Below are 27,103 nucleotides of genomic sequence, written 5' to 3'. Positions count from 1 at the left end.
ACATTCTTGTATCCAGAATATGAAAAGAACTCTTACTATTTAATAGTAAAAAAAAATATATCACCCAATTTAAAACTTAGTAAAAGATTTGGATAGACATTTCATAAAAGTAAATAGATAAATGGCTAAAAAGCACATGATAATATTCTCAACATCATTTGTCATTAGGGAAATGCGAATTAAAACCACAATGACTGTTTCCATAATTTGAATATTGTAGATAATGCTGCTATAAACATTCGGGTGCATGTATCCCTTTGAATTAGCATTTTTGTATTCTTTGGGTAAATACCTAGTAGTGCAATTGCTGGATCATAGGGTAGTTCTATTTTGAACTTTTTCTTAACTATAGAGAACTGATGGTTTCCAGAGAGGAGATGGGTTGGGGATGGGTTAAATAGATAATGGGAATTAAGGAGGGCACTTGTTCTGATGAGTGTGGGGTGTTGTGTGCAAATGTTGAATCACTGTATTGTACAGCTGAAGCTAATATTACACTGTATGTTAATTATACTGGAATTTAAATAAAAACTTAAGAAAATTAAAAAAATAAAACCACAGTGAGATACCACCCCATACCCAGCACAATAGCTGTCTTCCTGGGTGTTAGCCTATGAAATGTGAAAACATGACTACACCCAGAGTTGAACATGAATGTTCTTAGTATCATTATTTAGATTGGCCAAAGCTGGAGACAAACTACAATTCTGTCAGTTCCGTTGGTGAATGGATAAGCAAAATGTGGCATATCCATATGTTATAATACTACTCTGCAATAAGAAGTAATGATACAAGCTACAGTATGGATGCATGTCAAAAACATTGTGCTAAGTGAAAGATGTGAGATGCAAAAAAATTTATATTCTGTATTCCATTTATATGAAATATCTAGAGAAGACAAGTTTCCAGACCCAAACCAGATTCAGGATAGCCTGATGGTGGGGATGAGAGTGGAACTGACTGTAGACAGGTATGCAGGATCTATTTGGATGATGGGAATGTTCAATAACTGAATTCTGGTCATAGTTGCATAACTCCTTAAATATACTAAAAATGTAGTGAATTTTTTTTTAAGTTTATTTTTTTATTTTGAGAGAGAGAGAAAGAGAGACAGCATGCACACAGGGGAGGGGCAGAGAGACAGAAAGAGAGAATCCCAAGCAGGTTCCATTCTGACAGCACAGAGCCCAGTGTGGGGCTCAATCCCATGAACTGTGAGATCATGTCCTGAGCTGAAATCAAGAGTTGGACACTTACCTAACTAAGCCATTAAGATGCACCTAAAAATGGTGAATTTTGTGGCATGTAAATTATGCCTCAATAAAGCTGCTTTTTAAGAGGGGATCAAATTATATTCAGAGAAAAATTCAAAGAGTACCAGTTATTAACGTCATACCTGTGAAATATGCCTTGTAATGAATGCTCATTATAAAAAGAGGGCTCCATGTGTTTTACTAAACATATGAAAGCATCTTAGGTTCAGAATTCCTATTCTTCTTTATAAAGGACAAAAGAATCCTCAATGAATTAAACTTCAGTAGAAAGGATCTGGGAAAGATTAATGGAATAAAATTCCCTGTGGTGATCATGAAGCATAGGAATGAATGTATCTTATGCGTCTTCTACATGACTTTAAATTTCAGTACACAGCCATGTTAACTATATACCTAAACATCATTGCACACATTTAAATGTACCATTTTGCAAACTCACTATTTTCTTGCAATTATACCTGGAGTTATTTGATGGCATCACTGAAGGTGTGCATTCAAATTTGGTCATTTTTAGGTCATGATAAAAAAAATAAATACCACTTTGGCTTTAAGAACAAATAATTCTAATAAATGAATCTAATCACCAGAAGCCTGACATCAGTTTTGCAAGTTTAAACTGAAGTGAACATTCAGTGGTTGTAAATGATTGTATATACGGAAGAAAAGTGAATAGGTAATCTAAATGGATGAGTTTATCTACACTATTGGATGGTTGCTACCATTTACTCAAATACTCACTGAGGTTGCCATTGTTAAAAAAAAATTGTCAATCAAAGATGAAGATATAAAAGCAAATTGGAAACTGAATTGGAAAGTAATTTTACTTTCAAATGGTTTGCAAATGTAGATGTTAAGTTTGGAATGAATGTCGTTAATGACCATAGCTGAAAGAGTTATACACCTGCTGATCACTAGAATATTATAATAAATGAGGTTGATTTTCCTGTTGACTACCCCATTTTTTCTCAACATGGTCTCATTACTTTTTCTATTACATTGCTGACCCTTAGCTATGAATGCTCACTTACAGATATAAAAATGTATTAACTCATATATGGGTTTTTAAAAATATATATATCTTTAAGTGTAAGAGGAGCAATGCCAGTGTTGCTTGTCTTTTTCTGCTTTGTTAGGTCACAGGAGGTTTGAGATGGTGAAAATCAAGCCTGCATTACAACTGAAGAGCTGTTTTACAAGCAGCCTTCCTTACAGCAACTAAATTGTCCCCAAAAAAGCACATGAGCACATGAGCATAATGAAGCTTTTAAGTAGTTCACACATATGCATTTATATTCTCTCTCTCATGAATGACTAATTTTAATTTTTTTAAAGTAGCAATTCAGCTTGCTTTCAGAACCATTTAAGCTTAGCACATGATTTTGTTTTCCCTCCAAAACCAAGTATTCTTGATTATGAGATAGGGAAGGTTTGCATATTTATTTTTGCAAAGACAGTAGAATAAGTTCTCATCACCATATGAGTGGCTTAGTCCTAATACCTCTGTCCTAAACTGGGCACGTGAGCATTTAGAAATTCTTCCAGAGATCAGAGCCGTAATGGCTAGGTCTGATGGAGAACTATTGTGCAAACTAAAGACCTGACCTCTACAAGGACAAAGTTGGGCTGTGTACCCACTGTATGGTTCTTAGGGAGCCTTACAGCCCAGGGGGCCTTTCTTTCTTAATAAATATTTTAGTTAGTAGAAAATGAAAGGCTAAAAATACATAGCATTCACTAAACAATCCACAACCACCCAAGATGACGATGGTTAGTACTTAGTTAGAATTTTCTGTGTGCCAGGCACTATTCTGAGCATTTTTCTTATATTCGCTTACATATGCAGTCCTCACAACAGTCTTATGAGTACTATGGTTTTCCACGTTTTATTAATAAAGAAACTGAGGTACAAAAGGTTAAGTAACATACCCGCTGTCACACAGCTAAGAAATGGTGAAGCCAGAATTTGAACACAGAAAGTATGGCTTTGAAATTAATGCTCTTAACCATTACAGCTTATTTCCACACTTGTTGATAATGAGTAGTCTAGAATAATAACAATTGATCACTAAAAAAAAAAAAAAGCAGTACTCAGAAACTACTATTAAGACAACACTGATGATAAATTGATAATGAATTGTCCTTTCCCCAAACTGCAGAAATCCCACCTCTGTTGTGTTTGTACATGTGTGTACTGGGAACTCTTACAAATCACCAAACCTTTCAGGGCAGTCAGACTTCTTTGCGGAGTTTAGAATGAGAGACTGCTTGAAACTCTAAAATGGGCTTGGGAGTACCAAATGCTAGTAACCCTTTTAAACTCAATTAGAATGTTACTAGAAGTGATAAAACTGAAATTTATGGAACTGCATGTTATTCACCCATGAAAACAAAGGAAAAGATTTGCATATTTGCATCAGATTATGGCCCATAAAGTGGACTGTAGTTACTGACCTAGAACACCAAGAGGGAATGAAAGAAATTCAGTAATAGAGGTTGAAAAACATGCTGTGGTGAGTAAAAAAAAAAAAAAAAAAAGATGTAATTATTTTTAATTTGGAGTCTGAGGTGTTTTCAGGGAGGAGGTAGCATTACAACCCAAACTGTGATGGATGAATATAATTTCAGCTGGCATAATCAGAGAAGGGGCTTTCAAGGGAAACGCATAAGCAAAGGCACCAAAAAACAACAGGAGGGAGAGTATGTTTAAGTAGAAAGCATGCTGGTATTGTCATTGTGGCAGCCCACTCCAGTGTTCCATGTCACGTCCTCTGGGTCCACGTCCGATATCAGCTGCAGCTGCAGTGGGTGGTTTGGAGCAAGCTTGCTTGGATAGCTTCCCATATAAAGTGCCATCCAGGACTTTGTTTGATGTTGTGGGAACCTACTACTCCACCCACAGATAGGCATAGCCTGAAAATACTAGGGAGGTTAGGCCCCCCAAGGCAACCCTTAACCATTGCGGGGAGTTGGAAGGTAGAGAATATATGCTCCCACCTCCTCTCTTCAAGTGGACACTTCTGGGAGATGCTCTGTACATGTTTCCATGGTCCTGGACATCCTGGTGGGATGCAGCCCCTGTGGTCTATAGCAGTATTGTTGACAGCGCATTCTTATCTTGGCTTTTCCTCTTTTATTGTCTTACTCTCCCTCTTCCTTCATTCCTGTTTCATGGAATCAGCTCTCCAATAAACTACTTGCACCTGTGTCCTTTCCTCAGCCTGACAGCTAATTGGAACAGTGAAGTCCAGATGTTCAAAACAGGGCAGAATCAGTGATTCACAGGGTTCCTCACTAATAACTGAGAGGACTGTAAGTATATGAAGCCTATGGTGGCACGGTGAAGTGACCTCCAAGAACATGAAAATTAAGAAAGTCAGATTAACCTACGAGCTTTTAATTGCAAGATAATAGTTCCTGAATCAGAGGGGTGTTGTCTTTGTTTCTGTTTTTTTACAAAATTTTAAAAGAAGAATTTGTGAATGGAATGTGTGTGCACATGCACACACATACTTACAAAGGCAAACATGGGTTCTGTCCAGCCAAACAGTCTTAGTTACCAGATGCTAAATATTTTGTTCCCAGGAGCAAAGATTCTTCTACTATGGATGTTTTTATAGGCACTGTCTGCCCAAAAGAAGATCAGCATCTTGTTAAGAATGTAGTAAGTACTAGGATCAATTAGATCTGAGTTTAAATCTGCATTCTGCTAGATGTCTGAGAACTAAAGCTTCAGTTTCCTCATCTGTTAAGTAGGGATAATACTAATAGACATCTTGTGGGGTTTATGAGAGCATTGTGAGATAATCCATCTAGAATACTTAATACAGTGTTGGCATATAGGAAATGTTCAATACATAATAGATATTTATTTTTTAAGTTTTTTTTTTGTTTTTTTTTTTTTTTAGGGAAAGAGAGAACATGCACAAATAGGGCAGGGGCAGAGAGAGAGGGAGAGAGAGAATCCCAAGCAGGCTCTGCACTGTCAGCACAGAGCCCGATGCAGGGCTCAGTCTCAGGACCTGTGAGATCATGACCTGAGCCGAGATCGAGTTGGACACTTAACCAACTGAGCCACCCAGACACCCCTAATAGATATTTAATAATAATATCACTACCTTTTCTTTGAGGAATGCATACATCAAGAACCGAAGTCTAAGTCACTTGTTCTGATTGTGTGCCAAGCACAAAGACCTTCTGAAATTTGGTAAATATTTTTTCTTTAGATGAATTACCACATTCTAGTGGATTACTACACTCATCTTTCTAGCTTTGGATCATCCTTTCAGGAGGCTTTAACTGGAGTCATAGTTTAAGACACATGTTTGTGACCTATTAGAAAATTGGATCCAGACTGGAAGCCAGAATTGAGCAGGAAATGGTTTTAAAAGAGTGACAAGGGGAGAAGCAAAAGGGTATGTGGTTTTTATCAGATGAACAAGTATTGTATTGAAAGTGTTTGGCTGTGGTTCTGTGAGGACGGCACCAAGGCAGCCTTGTCACTGCCAGCACAGCATATGGCAAATAGTGGCCACTGAGCATGAATGAATGAAAGAGCTTCAGGCTATTATGGTAGTGACCATACAGTCATATCACAGAAATCGTGGTGGATTTTAAAGAGGCAATTTTAACATTCTGCTACTTACCTAGCTGTATTTCCATACACTAGTAGCTTCCTTAGTTTATGGAGTCTAATTTCCCTATCTACAAAATGGAGAATGAATATACTGCCTTTAGTGAAGGATTTTTGTGAGACCTAATAAGATAACGTCTATGAAATGTGCTAAAACAGCTACTGAAGAATGTTTATTTTTCCTTCCACACTGGAGAATGATTTCTGCAACTTAGCTACTTCCATATCTCTGGTGCCTTGTGTTGTGCTGTTAAGGCATTGACTGAATGCTAGTTGAATGAATTAATGAAATCAGGAAGAAAATTTGAAATGGAGACTTTGAAGTTGAACAATTCCTAGTAATGATGGGCTACAAAGTAGGGCTATCTGTATAAGGTGCTAAAATGGAATAGATGTGTTGATTGTCATGGTGGAAAAGGTTTAAGTTTAAATTAAATTTTGCTCTCTTGTGTAGATAAAGTTACCCAGAATGGTGGCAGAAGAAAATTGTGATCTGGGTGCCAGACTTGCCCAGAAATATGAAAGAATGGCCTATAGATAAATGGATCAGTACTGAGTAGACTTGGGGAAAGTAGTTTTTAATGTTTTAAAGTTTTAAAATAAAAAAAATAAGAAATGCAAGTGCATGTAGACCATCCATCAGTCATATTCTGAATCAAACAATGTCTTATTACATTTTTTTTAAAAGGAAACTTAACAAAGTATGTTTTCTGACCACAATGGAATTAAATTAAAAATCAATAGCAATGCAATATATAGGAAAGACTGTAGTATTTGGAAATTAAATAGCACACATCTGAGTAACCCAAGATTCAAAGAAGAAATCATTTGGGAAATTAGAAAATATTTCAAACTGAATGAAAATTACAGTACAACATATCAGAATTTGTGGGAGACAGCTAACATAATGCTTAGAGGAAAGCTTTATAAGTTTTAAACGTTTGTATGAGAAAAGAGAGAGGTTTAAAATTAATTATCTAACTTTCCACCCGAAGAAGTGAAGGGGGAAAAACAGAACAAATTAAACCTAAAATAAGTAGAAGGAAAGAAATAAACATAGAACCAAGAATCAATAAAATTGAAAACAAAGAATAGAGAAATTCTACAAAGCCAAGAGTTGTTTCTTTAAAAAGTTAAACTTAATAAACCATAGAGGGATTGAATAATAAAAAGAGAGAAGTCACAAATTACCAATGTCAAGAATGAGAGACAGGATACCGCTACAGATCCTACTAATGTTAAGTGATAATAAAGGGAATAATATGAACAACTTTAAGGCAATAAAATCCCAATGTATTAAAACTGAAACAACAAAAATTAGAAATCTGAATAGCCTCATAATCTGTTAAATTGAATATATAACCAAAATCTTCCCACAAAGAAAGCTTTAGACTTACATTAATTCTATTAACATTTAAACTAGCACCATTTTAGGGCACCTGGGTGGCTCATTTGATTAAGCATCCGACTCCGGATTTCAGCTCAGGTCATGATCTCACAGTTGGTGAGATGGAGCTCTGCATCTGGCTCTGCACTGACAGCATGGAACCTGCTTGGGATTCTCTCTCTTCCTCTCTCTGTGCCCCTACCCTCCTCAAAATAGATAAATAAACATTTAAAAATAAAAATAAATAAACTAGCACCATTTTAAATAAATTTTCAGACAATAGAAGAGGAGGAAACTCTTCCCAAATCACTTTATGGGATTAGCTTAACTCTGTTGTCAAAACCTGATATAAATATCATGAGAAAATACAAACCAATGTACCTCATGAACACAGGTGTAAAATTCTTCAACAAAATACTAGCATAATTGAAATTTATACCAAGAATACAAGGTTGGTTTCACATTTGGAAGTCAATCAGTATAATTCAAAATATGGACAGAATAAAGGAGAAACACAACAGGACTATCTCAATGCAGAAAAAGCATTGGACAGAATTCCATACCCTTTCATGAATTAAAAAAAAAAAAAACCTTTAAAAAAACTAGAAATAGAAAACACAAGATCCTCAATATGTTAAAGGGAACTTACATCTAACATGATATGTAATGGAACCATAGTGAACATTTTTCCCTTATGATTAGGAACAAGGCAAGGTTTTCTGCTCTCATTATTTCAATTTAGTATATGCTGGAGGTGCTAACCAGTGCAGTAATGCAAGAAAAAAATAAAAAATAAAAAATAAAAATATTGAAAAAAACAGAAATAAAGTCTTTATTCACTGAAGACATGATTGTTTATGTATAAAATCCTCAGGAATCTACAAAACAACTACTAAAAGTAATGTGTGAATTAAGCAAGGTCACAGAAATAATTATATACAAAAATCGATGAAATTTTTATATACTAGTAGCAATTATCTTCAATCACATCAAAAAACAAAATACTTAGGAATAAATTTAACAAAAGCTGCACAAGACTTCTAAAATTAAAGCTGTAAAATATTGTGAAAGAAATTAAACAAGGCCTAAACAAATACATAATAAATACCATGTAAGTGGATTGGGTAACTCAATATTGTTCTCCCCAAATTGATCTTATAGATTCAACACAATCCAAAACTCTTAACAACTTTTTTTTATAGAAAATGATAAGTGGATCCTAAAATCTATCTGGAAAAGCAAGGGCCTAATGAACCTCAAAAAACAAAAAAACAAAAAAACAAACAAAAAGTTGAAGAGTTTCTTCATCTACTTTCAAGACTTACTACAAATCCAGAGTGATCAAGACAGTGTGACATTGGCGGAAGAATGGATAAGTGAAACAAATGGATCCATAGAAAGCCCAGAAATAGATCCACACTCACACATATACAATTGATTTTCAGCAAAGTACCATGGCATTTCAATTTGGAAAAGGAGAATCTTTAACAAATAGTGCTGGGACAACTTGATAAACATACAGAAAGAACCACACCCACTACCTCACATAATATACTGAAATTAATATTGGATGGATCATAGAATGAAAAACTAAAACTATAAAGATCTAGAAGAAAGCGTAGAAAAGTATCTTCTTTGCAACTTTGGGCTAGGCAGGGATTTTTTAGGAAATAGAAAGTGCGACTGTAAATAATGATAAGCTGGACTTCATGAAATTAAAAACTTCTAATCAAAAGGTATCATTAAGCAATAAGCTAATATAGATAATGTGTATATGAGTTTCTGTGTACTATTGATACTTTTGTGTGAGAAATTATTTCCAAATAAAAGGTTAACAAAAGATACCATTATAATAGGCAAGAAAGTATTCACAATGCATATATATGACAAAGGACAAATATCCAAAATATATAAATAATTATAAGAAAACAACCCAATAAAGTTGAGCAAATGACTTAACAGACATTACACAAGACATACCAGTAAACACATGTAAAAGTGGTCAAGGTGAGAGTACCTGGCTGGCTTGGTCATTGAAGTGAGCGACTCTTGATCTCAGGGTTGTGAGTTTGAGTCCCATGTTGGGCGTAAAGCTTATTAAAAAAAAAAAAAAAGTAGTCAGTGTCATTATTCATAAGACAAATGCAAATAAAATCGCAATGATATTTGTTCATACCAACCAGAATTGGCTAACATTAAAGTCTGCTAGTACCAAAAGTTGTTGAGAGTATGGAACCACTGCAACCACTTTGGAGAATTATTTTTATAAAATTGTACATACTTATTCCCCAACTACCCAGTAATCCCATTCCTAGTTATCAAGAGAATAAAAATACTTGTTCACAAAAAGACTCTACAGGCATATTCAGACAGGTCTTATTTATGAGAAACCTATAAAATATCTATAGAATCTATAAAATTATACATATTTATTCCCCAACTACCCAGTAATCCCATTCCTAGTTATCAAGAGAATGAAAATACTTGTTCTCAAAAAAACTCACAGGCATATTCAGACAGGTCTTATTTATGAAAAACCCATACCGGAAATAAGTATCCATCAACAAGAGAATGGATAGATAAATTGCATAGCCATACAAGCCTCAGCAATTAAAGAAATGAACCATTGGTGCATGTTACAACATGGATAAATCTCAAAAATGTCATGTTAAGTGAAAGAAGCCAGTCACAGAAGAGTATATGCTACACCATTTCATTTATAAGAATTTTGAGAACAGACAAAACTTAGACATGATGTTAGAAATCAGGAGTGATGATTGATGAGAGGGGGCCAAGAGAGAACTTTCTAAGGTGATGGAAATGTTCTATATTTTGTTTGGAGTGGTGATTATATCAGTGTAAACATTTATCAAAGCACATGAGATTGTACTCTAAAATCCTCACTTCAGTTATACATATAAAATAAAGAAATCAAAGAGACTATAATTATTTGTTTTTATGATATCCATTCATCATGCAAGGTGGAATGTTGACTCTCCCAGTGTGAACAGTAAATTTATAAAACCCTTTACCTTGGCTAAAGACCCTGCATGATTTGGCTCTAGGCTGCCCTTTCTACTTTATGCCCTCTTTTTACCTGCTAGGTCCTACCTAACCCTGCTGGCTTTATTATAAAGTAGATCATTTCTTGATGTTTTCTAATTCCGTCTCTTCTTTGTTTTCTTCATTGCATTTAGGAGAACTGGCATTTATTTTTTCTCTTTCTCCTTTTTTACCTTGCTTTTCTCACCATCATATTCCCCAGTGTACTCCCAGGATACTGTCTGGTTCAGTGAGCTTTTTCTTAAATATGTGAATGAATGAATGTTCCTGTAGTTCTATATGTTGATAAAATGGTAGTCTGCTCAAACATTCTTCTGGAGTTTGATCCTTACCAATTCAAATAAAAATGACATAGTCTTTTCTCTATAAGCAAAGCAGAGCTTTAATAAGATTGTGCTCAACTGAGTTTTGGTTGGTGCAACCAAACTTTTTGTATGATGTGAGGGAACTTTTTCTTCCCTCTCCTTTTCCAGAATCCCAATATGGTTTTCCTTCTATTTTTCTAATCAGAGCTTCTTACACAAGACACCTAATAACATGACAATGCTTTCCAAACATATTTGATCCTATTGGTAAAATGTTTGAGCACACTAACCACATAGGTACATTTATTTATTTCAAAAACACATTTATTTGGAAATGTGCACAAAAATAACATTTGTAAAGGATGGGATGAAAGATAGCTCTAACCACCCCACCTCCCCGTATGCTCATCTCACTTTGAAGACACTGCCTTGGGGCAAATATTAAACTATATTTACTTATACATCTAAATATAAAACTGCAGTAAGCTTAACACTTTTGCATTTTAACCTTACCTCTGACTATGGATTGAAAGGCTTTATTGCTTTTTAAATAAATTTATAGTATTGTTTAGTGCAGGTAGGGTATAATTTTTAGGTGGGGCATACTCTGAATTCATCTCATCTAATTTTTACTGTATTTATTCTTAACATTGTTCACTGATAGTTTTTCTACAGAAGAATATGTGTTTTAGAGGGAAGAAATAATGAGATTAGAAAAGTAGGAAGGGAGATAAGGAAAAGCTATAGAAAAGGCCATGTTGGAGCACCTGAGTGGCTCAGTTGGGTAAGCATCTGACTCTTGATTTTGGCTCTCAGGTCATGATCTCACAATTTGTAAGATCAAGCCCTATATTGCACTCTGCACTGATAGCACAGAGCCTGCTTGGGATTCTCTCTCTCTCTCTCTCTCTCTCTCTCTCTCTCTGCCCCCCCCCCCACTTGCATGCACACTCTCTCTCTCTTTCCAAATAAATAAATAAACATCTTACCACTTCTCAGCCTTTTGGCTAAGATCAAGTGAAATAAATAAACATCTTTTAAAAAATAAAAGGCTATGTTGACTTAAAATATTTAATTACACTGTAAATATTAATAGTAGTTCATTTGAATGAAATGTTGTCAGCTTGGGGGATTACTAATTGTAGAAAATTAGCAGTTTGTACATGTAGATAAAGTTGCTAAAAATGGTAGAAACATCACTATTCTCCGGTAAAAAGACAGTCTTTAATAAGCATCAACTCTACCATATAGCAGCCTGAGACAGGTTTGGAGATTTTAAGCCTCCTGTTGCCTCTGAGACCTAAAGGAAGCAGAACATAAAAATGAGCCTCTATCAATTTGAAGCAAACCTAATCTTTGTGATCATGGCTGTGGTCTAAATCTATTAAAGATGTTCAAATTCAGTGTCCTTGGTATCACAGTGGCTTGACCTGAATAGTGAGCAATAAACTTGTGTATTATAATTCTGGTTTGAAGATATGTGCTTAGGAAGTGAAACCGACAGTCAGTGTTTTGTGTCTGTCTCTAAGCAGACTAAGAGCCTATATAAAATGACAGGTGCGTTTCTAGGGAAAGAAACCCATAATGTTTTCCTATTTAGTAGGTGACAGTATGTCCCAAGATAACACAAGCTTAAGGGGCTGGAACAAGCAATGGTTATTAAAAGCTAGCAGTTTCTCAGTTCATACAGATTGAATTTTTTCACAGGCTAGAAGACTGTGGAAATCTAGTGTAGAGTACTGAAATAAATTAGCATATTAAGTGAATTTATACATTCAGGCTTGTGAGCACTTTGAATTTAAGGAAGAAACTTTATTACTCCTTGAAAGGAAAAAAAAAAGGCAGTTCTTAAATTCTGTGTTTGATCTCCCTATTGGAAAGGGCCTATATGATAAACTATATCATTTTGATGATTATCCAAAGCGGTGGTTATTATATTGATGAAAATCTTTCTCTCTTCTTTCTTTTTTCAGAATTACTGATTTAGGGAACATTAAAAGAAGATTGTATTTATCAACGGTCCATAAGGAACTGTCCTCAACTCCTCTCCATGCAAAAATCCCACTTTTCATGATCAAGCGCAAAATTGTAAGTGTCACATGAATGTTGCTTAAAATATTAAATTTAAATTCAGCAAATACTAATTATGGGCCTACTCTGTGTATAAGGTACTTTGTTAAGTATATAAAAATGAATAAAATGCATACTCTTCCTTTCCCTCCCATGAAAGAGCTTAAAATCCACTAGGTGGGAGAATATAATTATTTGAGCATCTGGAATATTACCAAAACTGATAGGAAGCTCAGTGAAGAGAGAAGTTCTACTGGTATCATCAAAGGGAAAGAAGCCCATCTAACTGCAGGATGAGGAAAGACTGCATGAAGAAGATTACAGTTAGTTGGGCCTTTGAAGGACTGTAAGAATTCAACAGCTAGAGAAGGGAAGTGAGCATTCCAAGCAGAAGGAACAGCATGAACAGAAGCTTGAAGGCTGGAAATTGGTACACATTTGGAGAACAAAGAATGATTAATCATTGTGGCCAGATTTTCAAAAAATAGCCTTAAGGAAACAGCAGTCCTGTAATACAACAGTCAGATATAGGTTGGGAGATTTTATGCCTATTGTGTAACCTCTAAGACATAAAGCAGCAATAATGTATGGAGATGTAAACTGTAGGTTACAGGCCAAGAAATTTGAGCCTGATATGACTTGACTAGTCTTTCTCAAACTTCAGTTATTTTAGTACTACTCTCATGACTTTACCATGTTTGTGTACAACCTGTGATTAATACTTTCCTTTAAATAACTCACCTTTGGGGATCTTAAATACATTTATTTTAGAAGAAACCTTTTACCACTTACTCAAATGTATGGACGCCAGTATAAGGAAGGATCATGAAAAGTCAGGTGAATATGACACCTGGAAACTAATAAAGCTCTAATAACTGATTCTAAACAAATGGAGATCTGTGATGTGTCAAAGAATTCAGAATAATCTTCTTTTTTTTTAATGTTTATTTATTCTTGAGACAGAGTGTGAACAGGGGTGGGGCAGAGAGAGAGGGAGACACAGAATCCAAAACAGACTCCAGGCTCTGCACTGTCAGCACAGAGCCCGATGCAGTGCTCGAACCCACAAACCGTGAGATCATGACCTGAGCTGAAGTCGGACGCCCAACCGACTGAGCCACTCAGACGCCCCCAGAATAATCTTCTTAAAGAAATTTGGTGACCTACAAGAACATACAGACAGACAACTCAATGAACTTAGGAAAACAAACTACACACAGCACAGGATTTTTGACAAAGGAATAGAAAACATCAAAAATAAACTAATAGAAATGCTAGAGCTGAAAAATATAGGAAGTTGAACTGAAGAATTCAATAGAGAGCTTCAAAAGCGATTCAACCATGCAGAAAAAAGAATGAGTGACCTGGAGGACAAGGCAATTAAAATTATCCAGTCAGGGGAGTAAAAAGTGAAATGAAATGACAAAGAGTGAAAAAACCCTATGAGAATTATGAGACATAAGGAAAATTTACATTATGGGAATATTCCCAATATTCACATTATGGGAATTCCAGAAGAAGAAGAGAAAGAGAAAAGGATAGAAAGTGTATTTAAATCAGTAATGGCTCAAAACTTCCCAAACCTGGGGAGAGAAAGAGATATCCAGATCCAAGAGGCCCAAAGGACCCCAAATAAGACTACACAGACATATTACAGACATATTACAATTACATGTTGAGTCAAAGAAAGAATTTTAAAAGCAACAAGAGAAAAGAGAGAAGTTACATACAAAGGAATTCCCATAAAACTATGGGGAGATTTTTCAACAGAAGCCTTTCAGGCCAGAAGAGAATATGATAAATATAAAAGAGATATTGATAAATATTAAAAAAAAAAAACTTAAAATCAACCAAGAATACGATACCTAGCAAAGCTGTCTTTCAGAAACAATGGAGGGATAAAGACTTTCCCAGACAAACAAAAGCTGATGGAATTCATTACCACTAAACCTGTCTTACAATAAATGCTAAAGGGAGTTCTTTGAGTAGAAATAAAAGTCCTCTAACAACATGCAAATGTAAGAAGGCAATGTAAAACTCACTGTATATGTAATAGAGTTGAAGTCTGTAACAGGGTAATTAGTGGTGCATAATTCATTTATAATAATATAAAATTGCATTCACCCTTCTATGTTTAAGTATGATTTCCTTATTCATCTAAGATTTTTTAGAGTTCAATGTTTTGTGGTTTCCAAGAGTTAAATTGTATGTGAGACCAATACACTTTTCTGTGTGCAGTTAAATGAATCAAATCTGTCTTTACCTTGCTTTGTGGGTTCAGTCCCCTTTGTCAGTTAATTAACTGAAGTCCTAGATATTTTCTTAAATTTTAACTGATCATTCTGTACATGGCTATAATACACACACACACACACACACACACACACAGTGTTATTTGTAGGAATACAGTATTTGAAAATCAAATACTATCTTTCTTTACAAGTGAACCTTGATAACATCGCAAGTGAACTTGATTGACCAATATTTCTTATTTAACAAATAAGTCACATGAAATTGTGCTAGCAGCACCAGGTATCTAATGATATAAGAAGTGTACTGCCGAAACTAAAAAATAAATAGTAATATGTGTAATAGGTCCTGTGGGGCAGTGTTCTTTGATTCATCTACCTCATCTTCCCACTCTCCAGTTAGATGACTCAGTGGAGAATAGTTACATGTAGTTTTTTAAAAATCCTGGTATGAAGAAAGCAAATTGGTCGCTATTTTAGGTAAGTTTAAGCTCATGCTAAATTTTAAAAGGCAAAGCAGTCATAATATTTGTAACATATCTAGAAGTTTTTCCTCAATGTGGTTGAATCTAGAAAGAATTGTTCACTTATATTTGAGATAGTTCTAAGCAATAAGCGAAGATAAAATATTTTTTCTATAGTGTTCTGGTTGAATCTGGAAAGAATTGTTCACTTACATTTGAGATAGTCCTAAGCAATAAGCAAAGATAAGACATTTTTTTCTATAGCATTCCCCATCCCAGTGAAATCACCAAGTCATAACTGCTTGTAATGTATTCTAATTATTTTATATTTTGTTAAATACAAACCCATAAGTAATATATAGAAGTTAAGAGCATGGTATCTGAATTCTGACAGTTACTAGTTATGTGACCCTGTGCAAGTTTCTGTTCATTTTCCTCATCTATAAAATGCAGATAATATGAGATATAATCCTATTAAGATTGTTGTGGAGATTTACACAAGTATATAAACATGAGGCTTTTAGAACAGTGCCTGGCACAGTCTTAAGTCATAGATAAGGATTATAGCTTCAGTTTGGTCTTTAGTTGCTATATCTTCCAGGAAGCCCTCCATGATATCCCCTCTGTGGTTTAGATATTTGGGGTATAGTTCACCATTGCCATTCACAAATTCATGATCTTCATAACCCTTCTTCAGTCTGCACCTAAATCATATTTGCTTATGTATCTCCCCGCCTTTAGACTATAAGCTTGTCTTAATTGACTTTTATCCCTAGTCCCTATAAGTACACGGCATGTAGTAAGTGCTCCATAAATATTTGTTCAACCAAATTGGCAAATCTTACTGTGTCTCCTGACATGGGAGAGAAAATAAATGAGTTTGTCATGTACCTTTCTAAATGTGCTTGATAATCCCAGAAGTATTCTGTACTATTCAAACAGATATTTTAAAATTCAGTTCTAAAACTTATACTCCTTTCCCCTCAATCCAAGAGATGCTACAGCAGCAGAGTGTCTTTCATTTCCACTGTTAATGCAGTCTATCCCCATTGGGCCCTTATCGAATTAAAGCTGAGCCATGTTTTAGGGGAACCTTCTATAGCAAGAAGTAAGATGAGAGCGAGCACCACCCATTCAGAATGCCATTGCTAGGATCCTCCTTGGTGTTGGTGTGGTGTTGCTCTAGTTCTCTGCTTTTTGCCAAAACTTTCTTCACATCTACTTTCTTAGGAACTGTAGATACTTTGGTGGTAAACTTTGAAGCGCAGTATTTTTAAAGCTCTTTAGCTAACATTTATAAATCAGAAATTGTCAATATTGTCTGTTGTGCAGTGAGCAGTCAGCTGAAGCCGAGTGGCAACTGCACACTTTTAAAAGAGCTTTGAGCTCTGTGTGAAGTTTAGTCCTCGCCACTCATAAAGAATGCAGGTGCACTCAGACCCTTCCTGCTTCATACATTTGGGTTATCTGCATAGGCCCTCTGAGCATACAGTTTGCAACCTCAATTTAGAGGGTAATTGCTAAATAGTCCGCTTTGCTTGGTTCTTTAGCTAAAACCTTTACATAGCCAAAGGCAGCAAATAAATATTCTTATAGCCACACCAATATGAATATTTATGTATAGGCCACTTACTATTCCAGTTACCATTAAATGTTCAACCTTTCAAATAAAAAATTTTATTTTTCATGTTATTCTTAATTATGAGTGATTCACTTTAACATTTAAATTACAACAATTTCTTCTTTTAACTTAGGTTTTCTTTTTTTTTATGTTTATTTATTTATTTATTTATTTATTTATTTTTAATATGTGAAATTTACTGTCAAATTGGTTTCCATACAACACCCAGTGCTCATCCCAAAAGGTGCCCTCCTCAATACCCATCACCCACCCTACCCTCCCTCCCACCCCCATCAACCCTCAGTTTGTTCTCAGTTTTTAACAGTCTCTTATGTTTTGGCTCTCTCCCACTCTAACCTCTTTTTTTTTTTTCCTTCCCCTCCCCCATGGGTTTCTGTTACGTTTCTCAGGATCCACATAAGAGTGAAACCATATGGTATCTGTCTTTCTCTGTATGGCTTATTTCACTTAGCATCACACTCTCCAGTTCCATCCACGTTGCTACAAAAGGCCATATTTCATTCTTTCTCATTGCCACGTAGTATTCCATTGTGTATATAAACCACAATTTCTTTATCCATTCATCAGTTGATGGACATTTAGGCTCTTTCCATAATTTGGCTATTGTTGAGAGTGCTGCTATAAACATTGGGGTACAAGTGCCCCTATGCATCAGTACTCCTGTATCCCTTGGATAAATTCCTAGCAGTGCTATTGCTGGGTCATAGGGTAGGTCTATTTTTAATTTTCTGAGGAACCTCCACACTGCTTTCCAGAGCGGCTGCACCAATTTGCATTCCCACCAACAGTGCAAGAGGGTTCCCGTTTCCCCACATCCTCTCCAGCATCTATCGTCTCCTGATTTGTTCATTTTGGCCACTCTGACTGGCGTGAGGTGATATCTGAGTGTGGTTTTGATTTGTATTTCCCTGATAAGGACCGACGTTGAACATCTTTTCATGTGCCTGTTGGCCATCCGGATGTCTTCTTTAGAGAAGTGTCTATTCATGTTTTCTGCCCATTTCTTCACTGGGTTATTTGTTTTTCGGGTGTGGAGTTTGGTGAGCTCTTTATAGATTTTGGATACTAGCCCTTTGTCCGATATGTCATTTGCAAATATCTTTTCCCATTCCGTTGGTTGCCTTTTAGTTTTGTTGGTTGTTTCCTTTGCTGTGCAGAAGCTTTTTATCTTCATAAGGTCCCAGTAATTCACTTTTGCTTTTAATTCCCTTGCCTTTGGGGATGTGTCGAGTAAGAGATTGCTACGGCTGAGGTCAGAGAGGTCTTTTCCTGCTTTCTCCTCTAAGGTTTGGATGGTTTCCTGTCTCACATTCAGGTCCTTTATCCATTTTGAGTTTATTTTTGTGAATGGTGTGAGAAAGTGGTCTAGTTTCAACCTTCTGCATGTTGCTGTCCAGTTCTCCCAGCACCATTTGTTAAAGAGACTGTCTTTTTTCCATTGGATGTTCTTTCCTGCTTTGTCAAAGATAAGTTGGCCATACGTTTGTGGGTCTAGTTCTGGGGTTTCTATTCTATTCCATTGGTCTATGTGTCTGTTTTTATGCCAATACCATGCTGTCTTGATGATTACAGCTTTGTAGTAGAGGCTAAATTCTGGGATTGTGATGCCTCCTGCTTTGGTCTTCTTCTTCAAAATTACTTTGGCTATTCGGGGCCTTTTGTGGTTCCATATGAATTTTAGGATTGCTTGTTCTAGTTTCGAGAAGAATGCTGGTGCAATTTTGATTGGGATTGCATTGAATGTGTAGATAGCTTTGGGTAGTATTGACATTTTGACAATATTTATTCTTCCAATCCATGAGCAGGGAATGTCTTTCCATTTCTTTATATCTTCTTCAATTACCTGCATAAGCTTTCTATAGTTTTCAGCATACAGATCTTTTACATCTTTGGTTAGATTTATTCCTAGGTATTTTATGCTTCTTGGTGCAATTGTGAATGGGATCAGTTTCTTCATTTGTCTTTCTGTTGCTTCATTGTTAGTGTATAAGAATGCAACTGATTTCTGCACATTGATTTTGTATCCTGCAACTTTGCTGAATTCATGTATCAGTTCTAGCAGACTTTTGGTGGAGTCTATCGGATTTTCCATGTATAATATCATGTCATCTGCAAAAAGCGAAAGCTTGACTTCCATCTTTGCCAATTTTGATGCCTTTGATTTCCTTTTGTTGTCTGATTGCTGAAGCTAGAACTTCCAGCACTATGTTAAACAACAGCGGTGAGAGTGGGCATCCCTGTCGTGTTCCTGATCTCAGGGAAAAAGCTCTCAGTTTTTCCCCGTTGAGGATGATGTTAGCTGTGGGATTTTCATAAATGGCTTTTATGATCTTTAAGTATGTTCCTTCTATCCCGACTTTCTCAAGGGTTTTTATTAAGAAAGGGTGCTGGATTTTGTCAAAGGCCTTTTCTGCATTGATTGACAGGATCATATGGTTCTTCTCTTTTTTTTTTGTTAATGTGATGTATCACGTTGATTGATTTGCGAATGTTGAACCAGCCCTGCATCCCAGGAATGAATCCCACTTGATCATGGTGAATAATTCTTTTTATATGCTGTTGAATTCGATTTCTAGTATCTTATTGAGCATTTTTGCATCCATATTCATCAGGGATATTGGCCTGTAGTTCTCTTTTTTTACTGGGTCTCTCTGTTTGGTTTAGGAATCAAAGTAATACTGGCTTCATAGAATGAGTCTGGAAGTTTTCCTTCCCTTTCTATTTCTTGGAATAGCTTGAGAAGGATAGGTATTATCTCTGCTTTAAACGTCTGGTAGAACTCCCCTGGGAAGCCATCTGGTCCTGGACTCTTATTTGTTGGGAGATTTTTGATAAGCGATTCAATTTCTTCGCTGGTTATGGGTCTGTTCAAGCTTTCTATTTCCTCCTGATTGAGTTTTGGAAGAGTGTGGGTGTTTAGGAATTTGTCCATTTCTTCCAGGTTGTCCAATTTGTTGGCATATAATTTTTCATAGTATTCCCTGATAATTGTTTGTATCTCTGAGGGATTGGTTGTAATAATTCCATTTTCATTCATGATTTTATCTATTTGGGTCATCTCCCTTTTCTTTTTGAGAAGCCTGGCTAGAGGTTTGTCAATTTTGTTTATTTTTTCAAAAAACCAACTCTTGGTTTCGTTAATCTGCTCTACAGTTTTTTTAGATTCTATATTGTTTATTTCTGCTCTGATCTTTATTATTTCTCTTCTTCTGCTGGGTTTAGGCTGCCTTTGCTGTTCTGCTTCTATTTCCTTTAGGTGTGCTGTTAGATTTTGTATTTGGGATTTTTCTTGTTTCTTGAGATAGGCCTGGATTGCAATGTATTTTCCTCTCAGGACTGCCTTCGCTGCATTCCAAAGCGTTTGGATTGTTGTATTTTCATTTTCATTTGTTTCCATATATTTTTTAATTTCTTCTCTAATTGCCTGGTTGACCCACTCATTCGTTAGTAGGGTGTTCTTTAACCTCCATGCTTTTGGAGGTTTTCCAGATTTTTCCTGTGGTTGATTTCAAGCTTCATAGCATTGTGGTCTGAAAGTATGCATGGTATAATTTCAATTCTTGTAAACTTATGAAGGGCTGTTTTGTGACCCAGTATATGATCTATCTTGGAGAATGTTCCATGTGCACTCGAGAAGAAAGTATGTTCTGTTGCTTTGGGATGCAGAGTTTTAAATATATCTGTCAAGTCCATCTGATCCAGTGTATCATTCAGGGCCCTTTTTTCTTTATTGACCGTGTGTCTAGATGATCTATCCATTTCTGTAAGTGGGGTGTTAAAGTCCCCTGCAATTACCACATTCTTATCAATAAGGTTCCTTATGTTTATGAGTGATTGTTTTATATATTTGGGGGCAATTGTATTCGGCGCATAGACATTTATAATAGTTAGCTCTTCCTGATGGATAGACCCTGTAATTATTATATAATGCCTTTCTTCATCTCTTGTTACAGCCTTTAATTTAAAGTCTAGTTTGTCTGATATAAGTATGGCTACTCCAGCTTTCTTTTGGCCTCCAGGAGCATGATAAATAGTTCTCCATCCCCTCACTCTCAATCTAAAGGTGTCCTCAGATCTCAAATGAGTCTCTTGTAGACAGCAAATAGATGGGTCTTGTTTTTTTATCCATTCTGATACCCTATGTCTTTTGGTTGGCGCATTTAATCCATTTACATTCAGTGTTATTATAGAAAGATACGGGTTTAGAATCATTGTGATGTCTGTATGTTTTATGCTTGTAGTGATGTCTCTGGTACTTTGTCTCACAGGGTCCCCCTTAGGATCTCTTGTAGGGCTGGTTTCGTGGTGACAAATTCCTTCAGTTTTTGTTTGTTTGGGAAGACCTTTATCTCTCCTTCTATTCTAAATGACAGACTTGCTGGATAAAGAATTCTCGGCTGCATATTTTTTCTGTTTAGCACACTGAAGATATCGTGCCAATCCTTTCTGGCCTGCCAAGTTTCAAAAGAGAGATCAGTCACGAGTCTTATAGGTCTCCCTTTATATGTGAGGGTGCGTTTATCCCTTGCTGCTTTCAGAATTTTCTCTTTATCCTTGTATTTTTCCAGTTTCACTATGATATGTCGTGCAGAAGATCGATTCAAGTTACATCTGAAGGGACTTCTCTGTGCCTCTTGGATTTCAATGCCTTTTTCCCTCCCCAGTCCAGGGAAGTTCTCAGCTATAATTTCTTCAAGTACCCCTTCAGCACCTTTCCCTCTCTCTTCCTCCTCTGGGATACCAATTATGCGTATATTATCTCTTTTTAGTGTATCACTTAGTTCTCTAATTTTTCCCTCATACTCCTGGATTTTTTTATCTCTCTTTCTCTCAGCTTCCTCTTTTTCCATAACTTTATCTTCTAGTTCACCTATTCTCTCCTCTGCCTCTTCAATGCGAGACGTCGTCGTTTCCATTTTGTTTTGCATTTCGTTTAAAGCGCTTTTCAGTTCCTCGTGACTGTTCCTTAGTCCCTTGATCTCTGTGGCAAGAGATTCTCTGCTGTCCTCTATACTGTTTTCAAGCCCAGCGATTAATTTTATGACTATTATTCTAAATTCACTTTCTGTTATATTATTTAAATCCTTTTTGATCAGTTCATTAGCTGTTGTTATTTCCTGGAGGGAATTCTGAGGGGAATTCTTCCGTTTGGTCATTTTGGATAGTCCCTGGAGTGGTGAGGACCTGCAGGGCACTTCCCCTGTGCTGTGGTGTATAACTGGAGTTGGTGGGCGGGGCTGCAGTCCGACCTGATGTCTGTCCCCAGCCCACCGCTGGGGCCACAGTCAGACTGGTGTGTGCCTTCTCTTCCCTTCTCCTAGGGGCGGGATTCACTGTGGGGTGGCGTGGCCCGTCTGGGCTACTTGCACACTGCCAGGCTTGTGGTGCTGGGTATCTGGCGTATTAGCTGGGGTGGGTAGGCAAGGTGCACGGGGGCAGGAGGGGCAGGCTTAGCTCGCTTCTCCTTAGGTGATCCACTTCAGGAGGGGCCCTGTGGCAGCGGGAGGGAGTCAGATCTGCTGCCAGAGGTTTGGCTCCGCAAAAGCACAGAGTTGGGTGTTTGCGCAGAGCGAGCAAGTTCCCTGGCAGGAACCGGTTCTCTTTGGGATTTTGGCTGGGGGATGGGCGGGGAGATGGCGCTGGCGAGCACCTTTGTTCCCCACCAAACTGAGCTCTGTCATCCTGGGGCTCAGCAGCTCTCCCTCCCTTTGTCCTCCAGCCTTCCCGCTTTCTGAGCAGAGCTGTTAACTTATGACCTCCCAGACGCTAAGTCGCGCTTGCTGTCGGAACACAGTCCGTCAGGCCCCTCCACTTTTGCCTGCCAGACTCGGGGACTCTGCTTGGCCGGCGAGCTGCCCCTCCGCCCCGGCTCCCTCCCGCCAGTCCGTGGAGCGCACACCGCCTCGCCGCCCTTCCTACCCTCTTCCGTGGGCCTCTCGTCTACGCTTGGCTCCGGAGACTCCGTTCTGTTAATCCTCTGGCGGTTTTCTGGGTTATTTAGGCAGGTGTAGGTGGAATCTAAGTGATCGGCAGGACGCGCAGTGAGCCCAGCGTCCTCCTACACCGCCATCTTCCCTCCTCTTCCTTAACTTAGGTTTTCAATGGTAAGGCAATTTGAAAAATTAATAACCATCAGATTAAACAATGGAGATAGCCACTTAGTCAAGACTCACTGAAATCAATCTTCTTTTTCAATATAATTTTAGTTAGTTGGTGATGGTATCAGATGAACATCAATGTCTTGCCACCAAAGTATATATTAATGTATAGTATATCTAATTGTATCTGAATAGGAAGTTCAGGTATGAAATATCATTGAGCATGAATCATTCATTGGAGCTATAAGGAAGTGGTATGATAAATTATAATGCCAAAATCTTTTAGTAACCTTTGCCACTCAAATACCCAGTGTTTGTCATTTAAATGACAACTCTTTAGAAGTTGTACTTTCTTTAACCACAACTCTGTTGGATTATGTTATGGCTTTTATTACAAACTGAAAATGTGGTATAATGTTTTTAAAACTTCCCTTCAAAGATCATTTTTCCCTTAAAGCTAGTGATATAGAAGTTTTTGGTTTTTAACAGTATTTAATTTCTTGAGTGTCACTGAATGAGAAGGAAATAGAGAAAGCAGGTTTACTTAGACACAAGATCATTTAGATATACAGTTAAGATACTAGAGAATGTTTATAACCTTCTGGTGCTTATTTGAAGGTTTGTAAATGTTTTCATTTCCTTTTTGAGAATATCATTTAAAAATACCTGTTTTTCTCACTCTACTCACCTGTCAGTTTAATATGGATGTTGAAGAAATTTGGGGAAAGAAGAGAAGTCCCATGCCTTCTTTTGCTAGCCCTGAATGGTTATGTGAAGTAGGAACTACTACATAAAAATGTTTGTTCTGGAAAACAGATGATTGCCTCATAAATTACATGAATAGGCACAATATTGTTAGAGTTGAAGTGTGGTCTCTACAGCTAGTTTGTAGGGATTCAAATTCTGGTTGTCACTCCTGTCTGTGAGCCCTTGACCAAGTCAGTTAATCTCTCTGTGCTTCATTTTCTCATCAGTTACGTGGTGACATAAGAGAACCTGCTTCCTAGAGGAGTTGTTAGATCAAAACAATTATTACCTAGAATAGTGCCAAGCCCATAGTAAGCGCTCAGTTAATGTTGGTTGATATAGTTATTATTTTATTTTCTCTTGACATAAATCCATGTTTATCGACTTATGAATATAGTGTCATAATAAACTTCTGAATTTATAGTTCATTTCAGTTGGCAAATATTTATTGAGTCCTTGCTCAGGTCTAGGTCTGTGCCAAATGTTAGGAATCCAAAGGTAAATGACACAGAGTCTTTCTCATCAAGAGATTATACTATGGCAGAGGAGGCAATGTAACACGTGAACAATGAATGATAATGGGCTCTGGTGAACACCACGCTAATCTTAGGAACCAAATGCTATTAAAGGAAAATATAAGATATATCTAGCCAAGTTGGGGGATGTTATAGGGTGTTTGTGACAAACTGAATACACAAAAACAAAAATAATGAAAGTTTCTGTCACATTTGATCCATTAACTGATTCAAATGTACATAATTACAGTGCTAGAAAGGAAAGCTAGATGAAACCATAAAGGGGATTGAAAGCCATGTTGAGAAGTTTGAATTTTAGCCCATTAGAAATTTAAAAAATATTTAACATGGAGGAGTTTTGTAGTATGATCTGTATTCTAGAAAATAACTATGATATCAGAATGGGAAAAGCTAGAGGCTGAGTGACCAGTTAAGAGGCAATGCAGAAGTGTAGGTGAGATGTATAAGCCTGAATTAGAGCAGTAGCAAAGAAGTAGATGAGGAGGACAGATAAGAAAGAGACTTAAGAAGTAAAATCAGTGAAAAAATGGAGAAAATGGCACTGAGACTCACTAGACTTAACACCAAGTTAAACACTGTGGAATATCAATAAAATTGAAGTCAGAAATATAGAAACTATTCAAACAAAAGCACAGGGAGGAGGAAAAAAGCCCAAAAAGAGATGAGTACTGTCCAAATGGCTTATGAAACAGTATCAGCCAGTCTAATATGTGTATAATCATAGTAGTAGAAGGAAAGCAAGGAGATTGAGCACAAGAAAATTTATAGACATGATGGTTAAAATTTTTCAAAATTTGAAAAATATACCCACAGATCCAGTAAGCTCAACAAACCGAGTTAAAGATCACTCAAAAACCACACCACAGCACACCATGGTGTATCATAACTTAAAAAACAAACAAAAAGAAACAACCCTAAAACCATGCCCTTGGTATGTCATAAATTGCTAAAGATCAATGATAAAGAGAAAATCTTAAAAAACATCCAGAGGAAAAAATACATTATACACCAGAGAACAATGATAAAATATATCACAGCTTCCCATCTGAAGCAATGAGAATAAGAAGATAATGGAATGATGCTGGGGAAAAATTTTTTTAAACCTGTCAACCTAGAATTCTTTATTTGGTGAAACTATCCTTCAAAAGTTGGAGCAAAATAAAAACATTTTCAGACTGAAAAGGTGAATTTATTGCCAGCAAACTTGCTCTACAAAAATATTAAAGGAAGTTCTTCAGTCTGAAAAAAATACGTACCAGGTAGAAATGTGGGTGTAAATGAGAGCAGAGTGCCAGTAATGTTAAATATGTAGATGAATCTAAAAGATTCTTTATTCATATCATAATTTCTTTAAAAGTATTTGTTGAAAGCAAAAATAATAATGGTATAGAAGAAAAATACATGAAATATATGACATTAACAAAAAGAATGGTAGAGATATTAGTACATGTTTTTTTAGGCTCTTAAGCATGAGATATTCTATTATTACCCAAAGTTAGAGTGTGATAAGTTAAAGATTCATATTTTAAATTGTAGTGCAATCATTAAAAAAAAGGGGAGGAGGGGCGCCCGGGTGGCTTGGTCGGTTAAGCGTCCGACTTCGGCTCAGGTCATGATCTCACGGTCCATGAGTTCGAGCCCCGCGTCGGGCTCTGTGCTGACAGCTCAGAGCCCGGAGCCTGTTTCAGATTCTGTGTCTCCCTCTCTCTCTGCCCCTCCCCTGTTCATGCTCTGTCTCTCTCTGTCTCAAAAATAAATAAACGTTAAAAAAAAATTTTTTTTAATAAAAAAAAAATTTTTTAAAAGGGGGGGAGTATAACCAATCAGCCAAATGATTAATGGGACACTAAAAATGTATTCAATCCTAAAGAATATAGGAAAGAACTAAACAAAGAACAGATGGGACAGATTGAAAACAAATAGCAAGATGGTAGTCCTAAACTCAAAAACATTGGAATAATTACATTAAATGGAAATGGACTAAACTCTCTGACTAAAAGACAGAGATTGTAGATTAATTAAAAAGCAAGATACCGTAGTATAATGTTTATAAGAAAGGTATATTAAATCTAAAGACACAGGTGAAAAATTTAAAAACAAAAAGGTTATACCATGCAAGCACTAACTCTAAAAAAGCTAGAGTGACTATGTTAATATCAGATAAAGTAGACTGCAGGAAAATGAATATTATTTAAAGAAGCATATTCCATAATGATGAGTGAGTCATCTCATGTAGAAGATATAGCAAACCTAAAAGTAACAGATACAAAGAGAGAAACATAAATACACAATTTTAGATGAAGATTTCAACATTCCTCTCTCAGATTTCCCTGCATCTGAAGCATCTAAAATATGCAGAATTAAATAATCAAGAGAATATATCAATGACATAAAAAAAATGGACAGTGGAGAAAATAAAACCAAAAGTTTGTTCTTTGAAAAGATATAATAAGTGATAAGCTGTTAGCTATATTAATCAAGAAAAAAAGTACACACATTACCAATATCAAGAATGAAAGGGAAAAGGGAAAATAAAGGAATATTATGAAAAATATTTTGCCATTAAATTTGACAATTTAGATGAAGTGGGAAATTTCTGTCAAAGACAATTTACTAAAACTGATACTAAAGGAAATTA

General features: G+C 36.3%; 1 protein-coding gene across 13 annotated transcripts in view; it reads left to right on the top strand.

Annotated features, from left to right (window-relative positions):
- CFAP20DC (CFAP20 domain containing) overlaps positions 1-27,103 on the top strand; it is a 237,477-nt gene that overhangs the window by 69,145 nt on the left and 141,229 nt on the right. For all 13 annotated transcript variants that reach the window (XR_006214866.1, XR_006214867.1, XR_006214868.1 and 10 more), the window contains one exon: positions 12,633-12,747. Coding sequence is in view for 10 of the 13 variants with exons in the window: in XM_015538533.2 (XP_015394019.2) it covers positions 12,633-12,747 (115 nt within the window). In the remaining 3 variants the exon portion in view is untranslated. The remainder of the gene's footprint in view (positions 1-12,632; positions 12,748-27,103) is intronic.

This window comes from Panthera tigris, chromosome A2 (genome assembly GCF_018350195.1).
Source record: "Panthera tigris isolate Pti1 chromosome A2, P.tigris_Pti1_mat1.1, whole genome shotgun sequence".
Taxonomy (NCBI): Eukaryota; Metazoa; Chordata; class Mammalia; order Carnivora; family Felidae; genus Panthera; species Panthera tigris.
This window is presented reverse-complemented; position numbering and strand designations above follow the sequence as displayed.